This window comes from Misgurnus anguillicaudatus, chromosome 7 (assembly GCF_027580225.2).
Source record: "Misgurnus anguillicaudatus chromosome 7, ASM2758022v2, whole genome shotgun sequence".
NCBI lineage: Eukaryota > Metazoa > Chordata > Actinopteri > Cypriniformes > Cobitidae > Misgurnus > Misgurnus anguillicaudatus.
In genome coordinates, this window is record NC_073343.2 from 23,295,909 (window position 1) to 23,316,181 (window position 20,273).

General features: G+C 37.2%; 1 protein-coding gene across 1 annotated transcript in view; it reads left to right on the forward strand.

Annotated features, from left to right (window-relative positions):
• LOC141365349 (dihydropyrimidinase-related protein 5-like) overlaps positions 1–20,207 on the forward strand; it is a 29,168-nt gene extending 8,961 nt beyond the window's left edge. The window contains exons 4-13 of the mRNA XM_073869619.1: positions 973–1,152; positions 4,055–4,123; positions 13,007–13,051; positions 13,391–13,466; positions 13,574–13,730; positions 13,837–13,978; positions 14,846–14,988; positions 16,394–16,601; positions 16,692–16,860; positions 18,699–20,207. Of these exons, the coding sequence (XP_073725720.1) occupies positions 973–1,152; positions 4,055–4,123; positions 13,007–13,051; positions 13,391–13,466; positions 13,574–13,730; positions 13,837–13,978; positions 14,846–14,988; positions 16,394–16,601; positions 16,692–16,860; positions 18,699–18,784 (1,275 nt within the window). The 3' untranslated portion in view covers positions 18,785–20,207. The remainder of the gene's footprint in view (positions 1–972; positions 1,153–4,054; positions 4,124–13,006; positions 13,052–13,390; positions 13,467–13,573; positions 13,731–13,836; positions 13,979–14,845; positions 14,989–16,393; positions 16,602–16,691; positions 16,861–18,698) is intronic.
• Positions 20,208–20,273: the final 66 nt, after the last annotated feature.

Genomic DNA, 20,273 nt, shown 5'->3' on the forward strand with positions numbered 1-20,273 from the left:
CGATATTTGCGAGTTTTATGTGTATCGGCATCGGCCGATACATGGCTACCGTGTTTGCCGATTTTTCCGGCATAATTTACAGACAGAGTGCTGGAACCCGCAAGCGATTGCAGGTCATGTGACTAAACACAACCAACCTTTTCACAACAACATTGAAAGCTCGGCTTAACAGCTGATCATAGCTGAACAAAGTGTTTTTTTCCATCTCTATGGGGCAGCTTCCTGGACAGGGATTAGACTAGACCTAGACTAAAATAAATTTAAGAACTGTGCAAACTAATAACATCTCTTTTTAACAACATGCCATTTTTTACATAATTTTTATGATGTAAATTGAGTGAGCAAAACCAGTATCGGCTCAAGAAAATCGGCAGCCTGTATCGGTCATCGGCTAAGGCTGATGAAACAAAAATCGGTATCGGCATCGGCACTGAAAAATCCATATCGGTCGATCCCTAGTTTTGAGTGGTAGCACATGGCCTTTGTTTTGGACTGTGTGTTTACCTGTCTCGTCTCTTTTGTTAATTGTTCTATTGTTGTTTAATTCATGTCACCTGCACCCTCATCATTTACTCTCCTATTTAATGCCCTTGTGTTTGCTGTCCTGTGCTGGTTCGTTTTGTCTCCATGGTCTGTTCATGTCGTCATGATTCCTGTTATGCTGAGTTTGTTTGTTATTTTGCCCGCTCATCGGCTTTTATGTTATTGTCAATAAATGTTGTGAAGTCTGCAAATGAGCTCTACCCCTTGTGAATTCAAGACAGTACAACATTGTTTTGTTTGAATTACCATGGAGTTGTGAAAATGGTAATTACTCTGCACCATACTTTATATCAAAATACCACAGTATTACCATTTGAAGCCATTAACATGATACCACCAAAATACTTTTTTATAAAGGGCTTGTTAGATTTAATAAAGGTCAGACATCAGGGTTTCCATTTTGTGACAAATGCATCTTTTCCCTCTCAGGTTCGTGCTCAGATGGAGACGCTGGTGCGGGAAAAAGGGGTGAACTCCTTCCAGATGTTCATGGCCTATAAGGACGTCTACATGCTGAGAGACAGTGAGCTCTTCCAAGCCCTCCAGAACTGCAAGGACATTGGTGCAGTGGCCCGTGTCCATGCGGAGAGCGGGGAGCTGGTTGCTGAGGTATAAATCAGAAAAGCTCCTCAGAACCTTTAATCCAACTAAGACTTGGGAAGTGTCTGAAAACGGCCACTATACCCTGCACTATTTGAGGGGAAAGTCATTTTTAGTGAGTTATTGAGTACACGCTTTCAATCCCATAATGCAACGCAATAACAAGTGTCCAACCAATGTAAACTCCGCTCTAGAAAATACTGTGAGGCTCACATTTGAATTCCTTTGTCTCAGCAGATGATGCCTGCAGCCCTTTCGACACCCTTGGGGTGTGAATTCACTCATTTAATTCACTCATTTCAACTGACCTATATTCGTAATGTAGGGAATAGGGAACAAGAGTGTAGTGGGCGATTTTGGACACAGCCTTGAATAATTCATTCTAGTAAAGATGTAAGTGTATGTACTATAAGCTAACCATATGATATGTATAGAAGCATAACACACACAGATATTGGGTTAAATGGTTCATTTTATGCTTTAGCCCAGATTTCACAGACAGGATCACATATAGTGATAGTGGCAAGAAAAAGTATATGAACCTTTTAGAATTTCATAGTTTTCTGAATAAATTGGTCATAAAATGTGATCTGATCTTCAAAAAAGCTAATTGAAATCAGGTTTTAGCATACCTGGAATTTAGTTAAGATAATACATTTGGAAGTGTGGACTACAGCTACTTTGACTGATAAAAACCCCTCAAACTTTTGGAGTTTGCTCTGCACAAGAACAACACGCTTATGGGATCCATGCCTTGCCAAAAGGAGATTTCAGAGGAGCTATGATCAAGAATTGTTGCTTTACATAAAGCTGGAAGGGTTACAAAGACTTCTACAGTTAGGCAAACAATCTACAAATGGAGATGCCCTGGGACTATTGCTACTCTACCAAGAAGTGGGCGCCCAGTCAAAATGACACCAAGAGCACAACGAAGACTCATCCATGAGGTGAAGAAACAACCCCGAATGACAACCAAAGATTTGAAGGCATCATTGGAATTTGCTAACATCTCTGATCATGAGTCTACAATACATAAAACACTGAACAAGCAGGGGATCCACGGCAAGACACCACGAAGGAAGGCACTGCTTACTAAAAAGAAAATTGCTGCATGCCTGAAGTTTGCGAAAGAGCACATTGACACTCCACAGCGTTATTATTAGCAAAATGTTTTGTGGACTGATAAAACTAATATTGAACTATTTGAAAAAAACACACAGCGCTACATCTGGCATAGAAAGGGCATGGCATATCATCATGAAAACATCATACCAACTGTAAAGTATGGTGGGGAAACATCATGATTTGGGCCTGCTTTGCTGCATCAGGGCATGGCCAGCTTGCAAACAATTCTTCAGGATAATGTGAGAATGTCTGTACGAGGCTGTTTACACTTGGTATTAAGATGTGTTTTCATCGATCGGATCACAAGTGGACGAGAGAGAGACATTACGTTTACACCTGGTATTTAAATCCGTCTCTTTTGTCCACTTTCGACCACTTCTATGCTGAATACTGTGAGGGGGTGGTCTGTGAGACGGTGGGCGAGTCTCTCTGCTGTCATTCAAACCCGAGCGGGAGTAATTATGAGTTTATATGGACGCAAACTAATATTATGTCGGAGTGCACTGCTTGTTTAGCAAGTAAACATGCTGCACAGTGTTTTGTACATGAGTATGTTAGAGCTTTCTTTGAATTTTCAGTGCAATTGATGAAATAGGTTCGCGCAACTTTCACACGCTTTCAAAACGAAACTACGGAGATCAGCCGCTCAGTTTTATCAATGAAAGGCTAAAAATAGCGCTGTTCACCGAATGTTCACGCCAGAAGTAAAAAAAGATGTAAAACTTGTGTTTAATACCTCAGATTAGATAAATGGGCGGAGAGAAGGCGGTCGTGTGTGGCTGTTCGAACGCATTCAATCACATGTGCGTTCCGCAACTCCAAAGCGATCCGATCGAAAGTGGTCTCGACCACCTCTGGATGTGGTTGAAAGTGGTCGAAGGTGGACGAGCTCAAAGCGTTTTGAACACCGTTTGCACATGGCATTGACGTCGTACACTTGTGATCCGATCGACGAAAACACATGTTAATGCCAAGTGTAAACAGCCTCTACATCAGCTGTGTTGATGGTGTGTGATGCAACAGGACAACGACCCTAAACACAGGAGAAAGTCTACAAGAGAATGGCTTCAGAAAAACCAAATCGGCCTTTTGGAGGGCCCATGTCAGAGCCCAGACCTCAACCTAATAGAGATGCTTTGGACTGACTTAAAGAGGGACATACACATGAGATGTCCAAAGAATATGACAGAGCTAAAGCAGTTCTGAAAGGAAGAATGGGCTAAAATTCCTCCTCAACGATGTGCAGGTCTGATCCACAGCTACAGGAAGCGCCTGGTTGAGGTTATTGCTGCCAAGAGCGGTCAATTATTAATTCTAAGGGTTTACTTAGTTTTTCCACTGCCATTTTGAATGTTGAATGAGTGTGTTTAATGAAGACATGATAAATCAGAATTTTTTGTGTAATTATTGTAGACACATTATGTTCGTCAATACCCTTGACTTAGATAAAAATCAGATCACATTTTATGACAAATTCATTCAGAAAACCATGAAATTCACAAAGGTTAACATACTTTTTCTTGCCACTGTAAGTATAGTTACAGTCCACTTTAATAGTCATCTTGGATAAATTCTTGCATTTTAGGATTGCATGCAAAGTCTATATATGGTTCTGCTGTAAATTTGGACTTAAACAAGATATCATAAGACAGCATAATGTTACTGTGTACTTTGCACCAGGAGTGCACCTACATCGTCTTTAATGCCGTCATGTGCAACCATAGGCTCATGTATTTAATAACAGCTGTTCTAATCCACATATCTTGTGTTTGTTCATCTGTGTAAGGGTGCCAAAGAAGCATTGGATCTGGGTATAAGTGGACCAGAAGGCATTGAGATAAGCAGGCCTGAAGAGGTAATGTAATGCCGTTAAAATTCTGTTAGCATGAAACAGTTTTCCTTTAAGATATTAGTCACACCGTTGCTCTTAGTCCTGCAGCTTGTCTTTCCCATCTCCATATTGCATTTCCATGGATTATTAACAGACATGGGGACTTGTGACTTGGTGACTTGGACTCGAGTCGACTCGAGTCGCTATTTTTGTGACTTGTGACTTGACTTGACAAAAAATAAAATACTTGAGACTTGACTCGGACTTGGAAGTTAAAGACTCGGGACTGTAAGGGGCAAAAATATGACCCCATCCATCCGTTTGGCCCAACGACGGAATCCAAACGAAGGGTAATAGCGCGTTCAGTCTTTTCCGGCGCTTGCAGGTGACGTTTTGGCATTTATGTAATTTTGTATTATTATCTCTTATCTGACTCCAAAGACAAAGATTTAGTTTATATTATATTACAAATTGGATTGATTATTACTTTTAAAACTTACAGAATTTAGATGGATGTTTGTTTATTTATTCTGATAAAGCTCTGGTATTACACTCGTTCATTCGGTTCTCATAGTCGCACATGATCCTAGTACGGGCCTCATAATTAATATACTGGTCAACGGTCATAAGCGAATCAGTATTGGTCGCTGCCAGAGGTTGGACTATACGCTTAAGCGGCCGCTCTCTGCGTGCTCAACTTTAAACATACTTTATTTAGTCCCCTTAGAGGTGACACTTAATTATTACAATAATTATTTCTAATCACAATGAATGAATAGAATAATATTGAAATAAACAGAGGTTGAGACTTACCCTATTTAGAGTAATCAGAGATGTTACTCTAAACGGAAACACAGCCTCCACGCTTCTAAGTACACTTAAACTAACGCCAATTTGCTAGTCGTATCTCACAAATCCTCAGCTGATGTATTATTCACTATCTAACTGGGATTTGGGCCGATCCTAGCCTGATTTCTGTCCTTACGGTAACTACGGATACAACGGTATTACTTGCAGTGTCAACATTTACTGAGCAACACAGAATAAAATCAAACATAACAATTTATTAACCAGGTAAGGAAAAACATAATTCAGAAGCCAATTTACATTCCAATTCAAATACAAAACAAACGAAAAACCATTGCATACCTGGTGAGGAGATGAAGATCTGGTTACAGATTCCTCAAAATAAAATAAAATACATGATGCTATATCAAAGATACAGCATCATGGGGTGCATTTCTAGATATTGAAAGTCCCGCCTAAATCTTCTACACATCTCCTTAAATAACCAGAGAACAAAGCATATAGGAATTTGGTACTGATTGGTTGTTGTAGAACCAAGGGCTGTCCTTAATTTGTATACAGTGGGTGATTGGTTTATGCTTAGAATGGGAGGTGTCTATTAACATTGAATAAAGTTTCACATATACTTTAACATTGTATTCTGTTGTTATATGGGTGAGACCATTGTAACCACTTGCAATGAGATATTTCAATGAAAAACAAATAAGATACATATTTTAGATTCTTTGTGCATGTAGCATTTCATATACAGTTTGCTTTGAGACAATAAGAATACAAATGTATGACACCCTAAAGGTGTGTCTTTGAAACCCAAATGTTTCTCAGTGGGAAGTCCACTGTGAATCGTAGAGAGTTGCTTTCCCGAGCACTCACTTTGCCCCCATGCAGTATCCTTTGGGGAGGTGCTATATTTATTCAGGAAATTGTCTTACAGCTCCGCCGCTTGATCATATCGGAGAACATAACAGTCCCGATGGGATCAACATACAGTAAGATGTTAGCTCTTGGTGGTGTCCAATCTCTGTAGTGTTCGTAGTTTTCAAGTTCAGTGTGTCAACCAAGGCCCGTGTGCTTTGTTCAATGAATGTCCCATTCTTTTGCGAAAAACCACCTGTTCTTAGACGTTCTATCTATTTGAAGAAAGTTGTCACCTCTGAACGGTGATCATCTCTGATTTCAGACATCGTCAGGTGGGGATCATGTCATTGACAATACATCACTGTGTGAAACACCTGCACATTCTTAAGGACCATTCATTGATTGAACGTTGATCAATACTGATAGACTCAGCAACATTATCAATAGATTCATAGGGCAAACCATAAATAAAATAAATAAAAACATAACACATGATACCTTGATGTGAAAAGTGCAAGTGGTACGGTCTCACCTGGTCAAATATATCTGATATATAAAATTATCAAAGTTCTTTCCCACTGTTGTATTTGGAGTTTAGCTGAATTCAAAGGTACTTGGTCTCTGGATATTGAAGGAGAGGATGCAAAAGATCAGGTTAAAGCAATAAAAACATCACATTGAGGTATGCATATTATAAAAATAAAACCCAGAAAATTAAATGTTAAAATAACCTTGAGATATGCATGTTACAGATTGTATGAAAATAAAACCCAGCAATTGTTAAAATGATCTTCAGGTATGCATATTGTAGATTGTATAAAATAAAACCAAGAAAATGTAAAAATAACCTTCTTCAGGTATGCATATATTGGGTCATGTGGAAAAATAAAAAATAAAATAAAAAAACAGAAGGTGTCAAAATAAAATTTTGGTTATGCATACTATAGGGTGTATCAATTAACGTGATAGTAAAATATTGCTATAATAGATTTAGGTATGGGCATGGTAGCCCATATATAATAATAATAATAATAATAATAATAATAATAGGCACATAATTGTGTAATCGTTCCATAAACACATCTATAATGAATGTTTCGAGGGAATTCTGAATTCTCTTAATATAAGCACCTTGTAGGCCTAAGATTAACTTAAGAATATGTTCAGGACATGTTGAGTCCATGAGCACAATTGAAGATTCAGAATCTCATGTTAGATTTCTATGTGTGCAGGTATGTGCCTATGTGTATATGTATGTGTTTATGTATGTGCTTGTGTGTATAGGCATGTTTATGAGTATGTGTAGTCCATAGACTTGAAGATTTAGAATCTCAGATTTCAATGTGTTTGCATGAATAAGTAGGTGTACGAGTGTAGAGATATGTGAATACTTATATAGGTGTGTATGTGATATGTTGGCTAAGTCACATTTGATATTAGGAGTTGAGATGTAAATGGTTTGATTGATTCTTGAAAATTGTTTGTGCTGTTGTTTAGTGATAAATTGAGGATCAGGGCGCCAACTGGTCCTCACTTATGACAACAACAGTCAGATTATTGATTTGAGATTTAGACAGTAAGTTTGTTATTGCAATTAGAAACATAATCATCAAAGTGTGACTTTGCCAAGTAAGTTTCTTATGAATGTTGTAGTTTTGCTAATATGGGTGTGAATGATATCACTTAGAATTTGTGTTGGATTAGATGTCCCTGTTTGTGTAACAGGAGAATGTTGATTTTAAATGTAGTGTTAAGTTTGGAATATGTTGTGTGGTGTGTAGTGTTTATGTCTGGATAGTCTTTACGTCTATACCAGATGTGTTACGAGATTGTTTTAGTCAATGTGTGTGCTGTACAGTCAGTTTTTGTCTGGAAGATGGGTGGATTTTATCTCTAACAATTAGTGTTGCAAATTTTGAGGCCATGTCTATTCATGATGGTATAGTGTTGTGAGGTGTAAAATGGCCTTTGAATGTCTTCACACCCATCCTCCGTTTTCTAGATTGCTTTTCTGCAAGGTTTGCTGTCTTGTCTGATGTGGCCAGACATCTCTGGCCAGGATTTACAGCTTTCAACCTGATAAAGGGACAAGCAGAGAAGCAATTTTAGTTTTTTTAACCTTTTTGCAATTTGCATTGAGACATGTGGTACAAATTTTCCTTTTGGTGATCAGTCATTAGGGAATAGATGTACCATTGTCATGTTACTTTACAAATTTATTTTCAGAGATTAAATTAGTTTTTCATCTTTTGGTCAGAGTTTTATTGACTACTGTTATTGCAGTGTAGTCTGACAGTGTATTACTTTAAGCTGTGATAGTATTTAAACCCTTGCTGTCTGCTGTGAGCATTCAAAACTCCATTTCTGCTGGGGAACTTTTCCATAAGCTCAAATGGCTTCATTTTAAGTTGCTCAGTTCAGTCAGACCTGTGGGCAATTCATCAGCTCATCACACCTGCTTCAGATCTCTGAACCAAAAAACTCTTTTGCTTGTTGTGTTCAGCATTTATCATAGGTTTAGTTACCAAATGATTAAAATAGACTTCTGTATTGGATTAAAAATTGGGTTAGAGATTTCCAATGAAGGAGATTTGGCTCACTATCACGAGTGTCATGTAATTTTTCAGTGTTAAAACATGGCAACACGTGACAGCGTGCTCCGCTCCTTGACACTGGGTAGTGAACCAATTCTGTGAGTTTGGCCTGTGCAAGTTATTCCATATAGTACATGTTATGCACCACATTTTACTATCTGAGGCCTGTTTGGCCATTATAATATAATGTATATTGCAACTTGATCACAATGTAGATTATATTATATATTAAAATAGTATTAATTAAGAATACATTCATTACTGATCTCTTAAGGATGTATCAATGTATTTGAGTGTGAAATGGTTTCAAAGCCCTGGACAGACTGGTGTGAGGCACAGATGTTCATGCTAATGTATTCCTCTTAGATACAAGTGTCTCTCTTTAAAACAATGTTCTTTCTTGAGAACAATGGATAGCCCATTATCTGAGAGGGGGTTGAGCCCCTTTTGATCTCAGTTGGGTTTCTCACAGTGAGAGATAAGACCATTTGTGTTTTATTGGCCTTTAACAACATTATATTTTCCTGCAACAATTTTAAGTTTTGCTTAATTATATCTCGTCAATGGAGAAATACTGCATGATTTAGGAGTTATAATTGTAATATGACTTACTAATTCCATTCTATACACAATATACTACACACAAATCTTGAGTGATCTTTTAGAAGGCTCACTCACAACAACTCATTTAAAACCATTTCCCTACTTGCTTAATGTCCACCATTCAGTTACATTTCTCTATGCGTTGAGGATTTTGAATTCAACAGCGCTACCTTCAATCATTCATACATTTCCTTTCATTCTCCAGTTGAATTACATTTTCTCCCTAATTAATCAAATATAGATTGTAAACTGATGTTTGCAACATTTAAAAATCTTACTATCTGTGTGCTTTACACATCTCAATTGTCCAAGTCCTCCTTTCACATGCAAACACATTGTAGTTTAAATCATCCGACATTTTCCAATTGTTAAAAGTTATTTCGGCACTTTTCCAGGTTGTACATTTGCTGTCACAACAAAAACAATTGTGTAGAATTTGGTGATTTAAATTTAGATTCTAGATGTTTTCCTTGTTCGAGAATCAGAACAAAATTTGGATGATTTAACTCCAATGTAAGACGATCTCTTGTTTTCCGTAGGCACGTAAACAAAAAATCATTCTTCATTAGCATTACACAGCATTTTCCTAATAATGTGGTTTCATTTCATTCTTAAAAGCCCACCGGATTCGTTCTCCGGTCTAACATTAGGTATATTTACAACCTATTTCATAAATGTGGGATGTTTAAAACATTACCTTCAACATTTTTAAAAGGCAAAGATAAGATTAACTTACCACATCAGCAGCAGAAATAGAAGAAGTTCAAACCTTTAGCTCCATGAAAAGACTCTTATTCTCCAGGGAGCGCATCAATCGTATTTTGATGAGGTTTCTCACTGGTTGAATATCACGTCTCGGGAATCACCACTTTGTAAGGGGCAAAAATATGACCCCATCCATCCGTTTGGCCCAACGACGGAATCCAAACGAAGGGTAATAGCGCGTTCAGTCTTTTCCGGCGCTTGCAGGTGACGTTTTGGCATTTATGTAATTTTGTATTATTATCTCTTATCTGACTCCAAAGACAAAGATTTAGTTTATATTATATCACAAATTGGATTGATTATTACTTTTAAAACTTACAGAATTTAGATGGATGTTTGTTTATTTATTCTGATAAAGCTCTGGTATTACACTCGTTCATTCGGTTCTCATAGTCGCACATGATCCTAGTACGGGCCTCATAATTAATATACTGGTCAACGGTCATAAGCGAATCAGTATTGGTCGCTGCCAGAGGTTGGACTCTACGCTTATGCGGCCGCTCTCTGCGTGCTCAACTTTAAACATACTTTATTTAGTCCCCTTAGAGGTGACACTTAATTATTACAATAATTATTTCTAATCACAATGAATGAATAGAATAATATTGAAATAAACAGAGGTTGAGACTTACCCTATTTAGAGTAATCAGAGATGTTACTCTAAACGGAAACACAGCCGCCACGCTTCTCAGTACACTTAAACTAACGCCACTTTGCTAGTCGTATCTCACAAATCCTCAGCTGATGTATTATTCACTATCTAACTGGGATTTGGGCCGATCCTAGCCTGATTTCTGTCCTTACGGTAACTACGGATACAACGGTATTACTTGCAGTGTCAACATTTACTGAGCAACACAGAATAAAATCAAACATAACAATTTATTAACCAGGTAAGGAAAAACATAATTCAGAAGCCAATTTACATTCCAATTCAAATACAAAACAAACGAAAAACCATTGCATACCTGGTGAGGAGATGAAGATCTGGTTACAGATTCCTCAAAATAAAATAAAATACATGATGCTATATCAAAGATACAGCATCATGGGGTGCATTTCTAGATATTGAAAGTCCCGCCTAAGTCTTCTACACATCTCCTTAAATAACCAGAGAACAAAGCATATAGGAATTTGGTACTGATTGGTTGTTGTAGAACCAAGGGCTGTCCTTAATTTGCACACAGTGGGTGATTGGCTTATGCTTAGAATGGGAGGTGTCTATTAACATTGAATGAAGTTTCACATATACTTTAACATTGTATTCTGTTGTTATATGGGTGAGACCATTGTAACCACTTGCAATGAGATATTTCAATGAAAAACAAATAAGATACAGATTTTAGATTCTTTGTGCATGTAGCATTTCATATACAGTTTGCTTTGAGACAATAAGAATACAAATGTATGACACCCTAAAGGTGTGTCTTTGAAACCCAAATGTTTCTCAGTGGGAAGTCCACTGTGAATCGTAGAGAGTTGCTTTCCCGAGCACTCACTTTGCCCCCATGCAGTATCCTTTGGGGAGGTGCTATATTTATTCAGGAAATTGTCTTACAGGACTTGACTTGACTTGAGACACGATGACTTAAATGACTTGAGTGTTAATCACATCATGTTTTCAGTTTGAATATAAAATATATCAATTATTTAAAAAAATAAAGTTGACGCAGCTGGAGCGCAGGCTGAGAATGGCGTTGTCATGACTGAATCACGACACTATCATTAGTCTTGCCCTCTCGTACCTTACACACGCCACGCCCACTTAGATCAGATATCAACATGTCAGCCGGAGGGGCTTCAACATCGCTTTCGGCTTCAACAAGATGGCAAAAGACGAACAGTGCGCTGCAACAAATGCAACATTAAAATCACGGGCAGCCACGCGACAACCTCCAATTTTGTCCGTCATTTGAAGAGCCATTCAGGAAGTGCTTGTCATTTTTTAAATATCTGGTTAGTTGGTTGTTAGCTAATGTAATAATAGCTAAAGTAGCCATTAACCCTCATCAATGATGAGTCATTATACCGTTTTGGGGACAAATGTGGGCAAATAATTTAGATTTATTTTTATTAAATACTTCCCTTGATCTGAGCGGTATAAGACTTGGCTACTTTTTCTAAGTTTGTAAGCGTCTTTTGCGCGCTCAAGTTCGTTATTTCAAATGTAGGCGCGTGAACAGAAAGAGACGCGCACGCGGTGCGACGCGCTCGTTTTTTCTGGGCGCATTCTTGAGCATTTAGAGCATTACAAAAGTGTGTTTGTGTGTGTGTGTGTGTGTGTGTGTGTGTGTGTGTGTGTGTGTGTGTGTGTGTGTGTGTGTGTGTGTGTGTACCTGGTAATTATCACAAAGATAGGAATACCAGTGTTTTTGTGACCTTGTGGGGACATTTTGATGTCCCCATGAGGAAACAAGCTTATAAATCAAACAGAATGGGGTTTATTGAAAATCTGTAGTAGGAGAAGGGTTTCTGTGATGGTTGGGGTTAGGGACTGGTTAGGGGAATAGAATATACGGTTTGTACGGTATAAAATGCATTACGTCTATGGAATGTTCCCACAAAACATGGAAACCAGAGTGTGTGTGTGTGTGTGTGTGTGTGTGTGTGTGTGTGTGTGTGTGTGTGTGTGTGTGTGTGTGTGTGTGTGTGTGTGTGTGTGTGTGTGTGTGCGTGGGTGGGTGGGTGCGTGCGTGCGTGCGTGTGTGTGATCTATGTTTGAGAGAAAGAGAGAGAGAGGGAGGTGTTCTGTTGGATGTTAAGCTGTTATTTGTTTTATGAACTCAATGTTGAAAATTTCAAACATTTCAAACAAGGTTGGCAGAAGTGGAAAATAAATAATTTATGAAGTTACAATTTTGTTTGATTCCATTATGTATTTTACTGAACATGAGTATTTACAATGCAAATCCAAATTATTGTAATTTACTGTTAGTTACTTACTGTATATCTTGTCTTTTCACTTTATTAAGATCAGATTCTGCAGGTAAAATTACAATAATAAGGTGACTTGACTTGGACTTGACTTGACCTACTACAGGACTTGACTTGACATGACTTGACATAGCCTGTGACTCGACTTGACTTGACTTGCCCAAGAAAAAAATACTTGGGACTTACTTGAGACTTGAAGGTTCAGACTTGAGACTTACTTGAGACTTGCACATGTGTGACTTGGTCCCATCTCTGATTATTAATACTGCTAAGCGTCTGTTCGTCATTAGGTTTCACTGGTGACATTTCTGTTTTCTCACTTATCATGGGAATTTTCCATGTACAGCTGGAAGCAGAAGCCGCCCACCGAGCCATCACCATCGCTAACAGAGTAAGTATGATGTAGTTCTGAGACGTAATTTGATGTTATGCTCGGATGCCATTTTTCTCAAACTGGAGGGGGACATAAACCCCTCAAAGCCAAAAAATCCAGAAATTGTGCTACAGTAGTAGCGTGTAATAAATCTTACTGTAAAACTTTTGCCTGTTGCTAAGGTATGTGTGTGTATATATATCAAAATTAAGTAGAGACAACTGCTTGATATCTTGATATCTGACACCGCATTACTCTGGTTCCCACGATTTTGCAAAAAGTACAGAATAGTTACTGATTATTTGCTGTTTCAAATGCTTTAAATATGTTAATCATATGTATCTTTTTGTTCCTTAGGCTCACTGTCCCATATATCTCGTGAATGTATCCAGCATGTCGGCAGGTGATGTTTTAGCATCGGCCAAAATGCAGGGTAAGAGATAGATAATCTTTATTATTTAAAGACCAAATTTGGGTGACGACCGATATACCACATGGCTTAAATGCTGATGTGTAATTGGTTGGTTTGTGTGCTGGTAGGGAAAGTGGTGCACGGAGAGACCACCACAGCTCATGCTGTATTAAATGGACTGCAGTACTACCACCAGGATTGGGCTCACGCTGCTGCTTTCGTCACTGTGCCACCCCTCAGACTGGACCCCAATACACCCAATTACCTGCTCAGCCTTCTGGGAAAGTAAGCTGATTTTTACCAGATGCATTTTTATTCATATATACCTATACAGTTACATCACTAACAATAAAATTGACATCGGAATCTCTCTTTTTATGATGATATGTAGTGACACTCTCAACGTTGTGGCATCGGATCACCGGCCCTTTACCACTAAACAGAAGGCAATGGGCAAGGATGACTTCACTAAAATCCCTCACGGTGTTGCAGGCGTGGAGGATCGCATGAGTGTTATCTGGGAGAGGGGAGTGGTATGTCTTTTTTCACTACGCACGTTTTTACGATGCTGATATTGTTACTACAGCTAATCCGAAAGTCAGTTGACATGTTTTGTTTAGTGTCTGCATAAAATGTTAACACATTAGTTCATACAATAAGGCATCTCTTTTAAACCTAAGCACATCTGTGCAAGGCTGCTGAAGCCTGGCTTTTACTGCTAGTTGCCACTGAAGCGGCATATATGGGCCATGTCAGGATAAAACTCAAATAAAATAAAATACAATAAAAAAAAATTGCCACCTGTAACATGTAATTATGTCGCTATAACTAATATGAAGTAATGGTATTACATTTTGAATTAAAGGGACACTTTTTTTAAATATGCTAATTTTCCAGCTCCCCTAGAGTTAAACATTTAATTTTTACCATTTTGGAATCCATTCAGCTGTTCACCGGGTCTGGTGGTACCACTTTTAGCATAGCTTAGCATAATCCATTGAATCTGATTAGACCATTAGCATGGCGCTCAAAAATAACCAAAGAGTTTGGATATGTTTCCTATTCAAAACTTGACTCTTCTGTAGTTACACCGTGCACCGAGACAGACGGAAAACCAAAAGTTGCGACCTTCTAGGCAGACATGTCTAGGAACTATACTCTCATTCTGGCATAATAATGAAGGACTTTGCTGCTGTAACATGGCTGCAGCAGGCGTAGTGGTGTTAGGCAGTGCCCGAAAATAGTCCCCTTGGATACATTCAATAGCAGGGGACTATTTTCGGGCATTGCGTAATATCATTGCGTCTCCTGCAGCCATGTTATGGCAGCAAAGTCCTAGATTATTATGAGGGAAACAATAGAAATGTCTTTGCAGTGTTTCACGTGTCCTCCTTTATTAGGTTGGAGGCAAGATGGACGAGAATCGTTTTGTTGCTGTCACTAGTGCCAATGCTGCAAAGATCTACAACCTTTATCCCCGGAAAGGCAGGATCATTCCTGGGGCTGATGCTGATGTGGTCGTCTGGGATCCAGAGTCAACAAGGTATCTGTAATAATGAAGAATTAAAATCAGGAGGGATTTGAAAAACCTTTATTAACATTTGATAAAAGAAAATCATTTACTCATGTAGTGTGAAATACATTATATGTAAGGGATAATGTATAGGCAGCCGGTTGTTGTCATGAAATAAGCCCTGACAGTGTGATCGTGAAGCGGAGGGTCTTGTATCACACTGAAGGGGCTTATTTTGCAAAAACAACCAGCTGCATGGTATTATCCTTCTTATTACATGGCTATTTACCTCATAAATAAGGCAAGGAATATTAAATATTGATTCGAAATTTAAACGAATGCAGAACTTTCGCAAGGAAAACCTGTTTATTTTTAGTTGTAAGATAAGACAAGATGTTCAGATATCACAAACACACCATTTGGTTTATTTATTTTTAAATATAATGTACGGAATAATTGACGACAGGCTGTTGAATTATAAGAAAATAATGCACACCCAAGGTGGTAATGCCATTACATGCATTATTTTCAAATAATTCAAAGGGCCAAAGTCACAATACACAATGTAGTCAATTACAAAGTCAATTATTCCTCTTCTACCACGTTTACCACAAAAATTGCTCTGGTGCCTATTTTTAAGACATTTGACAAGTTAGGTGTGCGGTTATCAGAAATTAATGCATACCCACGGAACATTTCTCAGCCAATCAGAATACAGCATTCAACCGACCCGTGGTATAAATGTTATTAAATTACATATTTATATTTAATTTTTGTGTAATATTAAATTCCCCGCCAATGACGAGTTATCTCGTCAATTAAGAAAAAACATTTGCATAAAAATGTATTTGTGAAGAATTTTTATGTTAATCTGCAATACCGCGATTATCAACTAGATGACTTACCAATTTATGAAAAAACTGAAGCCAAAACGTTATTTACTAATTTAATTTAAACTCTATGTATGTTTTGATAATCAATCTGAATCTGTTCTCTAACATAATTCCTTCACAAAAATGCAATTATTACAGCTTTTTACATATTTTTAAAGAAAAATACTAATATTTAAGAGTTTATAAGCAGAGAAAAAAATATAGATAGGATGAAATGGTTTTTCCCTGTTTTGTTTGTTTGTTCGTTTGTTGTTAGAAAGCAGAGGGTCTGTTCTTTCAATTGATATATTTATGTTTATATATTTTTAGAAAAAAATGTTCCTGGATGGCATGTTATGAAACTTTTGTGAAAATCACAAAAAATGCTGGTGGGCAACTTTTCAAAAAATGAGTTAAACTGTACCTGTCAAAATGATTTACCGTGTGTTATAAGTTCTGAGCGGTTGTTATCTAGGAATAACAAACCTGCAAATGTCACGACTGGCCAATCAGAATCAAGCATTCTAACGAGCCGTGTAATAAATGTTTTTATCTACCTGTAGGACCATCGCTGCAGCCACTCAGTGGCAGGGTGGTGATGTAAACCTGTACGAGAATCTACGCTGTCACGGCGTCCCCCTGGTAACCATCAGCCGCGGGCGCGTAGTCTATGAAAATGGCATTTTTACTTGCGCCGAGGGCTCGGGGAAGTTCTACCCTCTACGAACTTTCCCAGACTACCTCTATAAGAAAATGGTCCAGCGGGAGAAGGTACTTTACTGTGTTGTTTATATTGTTTATGCATTTCATTATATAGCACTGCATGCATTTTTTGTTTATGTACTACCTCTCTACCTGCAGTGTCAGGCACTTAAGGGCGTAGAACGAGCACCATACACTGGGGATGTAGCTGCAGTACAAAATTCAGGCAAGAAGGAATCGGCCACTGCAGATGGGGACATGGCCCCACGACCTTGTACTCGCCACGGGGGAATGAGAGACCTGCATGAGTCCGGCTTTAGCTTGTCTGGTACAGTTACTTTAAAGATTAAACATCACAGTAAATGCTGTACGGATGAATCTCATATAAAACATCCTGGTACATGTTTTACCCCAAAATCAAGGGAAGAAAAATATGAAATTGTATTTTACACAAAAAATAATTTGAGATTATTAGGATTTTTGCACTGTAACATTTCCTCCAAAAAATATGTTAAACGAGACATTTCACAAGACCTTAAGATGTCAAAAAAATCTTTGGTGTCCCTAGAGTACGTATGTGAAGTTTTAGCTCAAAATATCATATAGATAATTTATTATAGCATGTTAAAATTGCCTCTTTGTAGGTGTGAGCAAAAATGTGCCATCCTTTAAAATGCAAAAATGTGCCATCCTTTAAAATGCAAATGAGTTGATCTCAGCACTAGATATCAGTGCTGTGGTTGGATAGTGCAGATTAAGGGGCTGTATTATCCCCTTCTGACATCACAAGGGGAGCTAAATTTCAATGACCTATTTCTTTATATGCTTGCAGAGAATGGTTTAAAGTTACTGGGTTGTTTTTTTCACATTTACTAGGTTGATAGAAGCACTGGGGACCCAATTATAGGACTTAAACATGGAAAAAGTCAGATTTTCATGATATGTCCCCTTTAAAATACAGTCCCTCCAGAAAAACGTGATTATGCGATCGCATGATTTAATGCATTATCAGCCAATGGCCGGATATTTATGCGGGGGTCGCATTTTTTAAATATGCCGCACTTTCGCCGCATAAATTGCAGATTTCTGCTCGCAAAATATGCGGGACTTGCATGATTTCATAATCGACGCATTTTAGTAGCAGAAAGTCATATGTTAGGAAGTGATTTAATTACGCGACGTGAACATCAGTGAAAAGCTGCAAAAGCAAGTTTGGAAAGTTCTCGCATAAAATTGCATAAATATCCCGCATATTCCATCGCATTTTTTAAGAAAACGTGCCGCAAGATCAAGGATTTTTGCCCGCAACAATCACAAAAAAATCTTACATTTTAAAATTTAAATCTGCATCATTTAAATGCAGTACAACAAATACAATTCATGATATACTTAAACATAAAATAACAGGTTACTGACTGGTGTGTGCACTTATGAGAAACATGGTGTGTAAAAGTTTTCATAATTAAAAACTTTGGTCCTAATACACTCTTTTTTTTTCTTTTTGGGGTTTTCATGTGATCTTTAGATTGATAGCAAGTCAAGTCAACTCGCATTTATTTATTTTTTATTGCTTCAAGAAATACAAAAAAAGCTGGAAAATTATTTAATATATAGTATATATAATAGAATATATAGTATTGCACATTTTATTGTCATCATAAATAGTTTATAACCTAATAAAATGCAATATACTTTTTTGTTGATTATCAAACATGTAGGCAATTAATGTGATAAATAACAGGCATCATATTAAATTATCATTGATGCTTTTGTATATTACATTTAAATTTCCCTTAAAATAAAAAATAAATAAAAGCAAGAGTTTGACATTACATAAAGAATTTGCAATAGTACGATGAACAGCAGTGTATATATACATAGATTGTGTAGACTCTATGGGTTGGTTTCCTGGACAGAGATTATCTTAAACCAGGACTATGCCTTAATTTAATTAGGAAATATAACTAGTTTTAACAAACATGCCTTAAAAACATTACTTGTGTGTATTTTGAGGCAAAACAAAGGCCCTGAAGTATTTTAATACATGTCAGTGCAAGTTGTTTTCAGTTTGGACAGCTCTTACATTTATTTTAGTCTAGGACTAGTCTAATCCCTGTCCTGGAAAACCCCCTCCTATAATTCCTATAATTTTCCTTTTTTTGACAGGTGCTCAAATCGATGACAACATTCCAAAGAGAGCCTCTGCCAGGATTCTAGCGCCACCCGGTGGTCGCTCTAGTGGAATCTGGTAAACCTTCGGAGCAGCACTTTAAAAATTCTGAAACTAAACACATTCATGTTTTGGCAGCCTCACATCTGATTCACGTTATTTAATTTTAAACACTTGCAATTAAACTTCATTGTTTTTATATATGTATATGTGTACAAGGTAACAATATATTTGTTTGTAAGCAAGATGCAAGTCAGAATTTCTTGTGAGAGATTTGGTAATAAAAAGTAACAGGGTGTTTCGTTCTTTATATTAAAAGGAATAAAATTGTGAAGGTTGTATTTAGATGAAACACAGCTGTAGTGCAGAATAAACCAGTTAAATTTTAGGCATTGTTTTTAGGGTACGGGGAGAGACCCTTTTATAAGTTACTACATATGCTTTTAAAGTATTCCTAAAACAGCAACCGAACATTTTGTTTAGAATGGAATTGATTTTAGTTTTTGTATCGTTCATGGCTTAAAAATGTGAACCATTGTAAAGTTATTTAATATTTTAACTGTTTTAATGTGTTGACAGATGACTATACATTTACCTCAGTGTGTTAACTTTTGAATTACACTACACTTACAGTATGTACAATAGCATCCTGCCTCTCCACAGTTACAACTATGCTGACCAATCAACAACTTTTGATAGCATACAAAAACGTTTTTGCTCTTTGTTAAGGTGTTTCAGTATTTTTATGCTTATTTTTTTGATGTACTGAAGATTTAAAGGCCAATTCGGTGTATTTGATTGTTTTTCAGTCGTGTAAGTTATTTTCATACCATTGGTAAATGACAGACACTTGTTGGTGATGAAGTCAGATGGTATTTAAATGTTGTTTATAAGCACATGGTGTTGACCTATACAATGTGAAATAAGCATAATATTGTTTACTATGTCACATATCAGATTGTCTTCTTTAGCTCTGTAGTAAAACTATCTGAAACCTGCTTGATTCAACACTAAATATTATTAGCTGTATTAATTTTGTTAGTTTGCATTCTCCTTGTTATTCGTAGGATCTTATTGAACATTCAAAGCTGGGTTCTGAACTATAATTATGGTGAAATACCATTGGTTTACTGTTTACTTAAAGATTACCACTGTGCATTGATTCAGAAACATTTATGGTTCACTTTTACTAACCACACCCCAGTTAAAGACACCAGACTGCTAACCGAGTCATGTGTTCATTTTGGTACATGTTGGTGTAAGTTGCTTCACGCACTTCTGTAAAGAGACCATTTGAAAACACTTTACCTGTTAAACACGATGTAATGGTGACAAGCATTAGTGTGAAAAGAGCATTTCTGTTGGTGCTGAATATTCATGTATTTTTTTATTCTGGATTTTCAGTATGCATTTCAATTTTCTAAAATGTGTTGTGTATGCACAGTTGTGTGTATTAACATATGTTTATCTCATGAAAAGTGCAAATAAACCCCCTTCAACCTCAATTATGTGTGTTTTTTGAACCATAAAACTGTATTTCTTGTTTAGTGAAGTAAGATCTTGTGCTTATA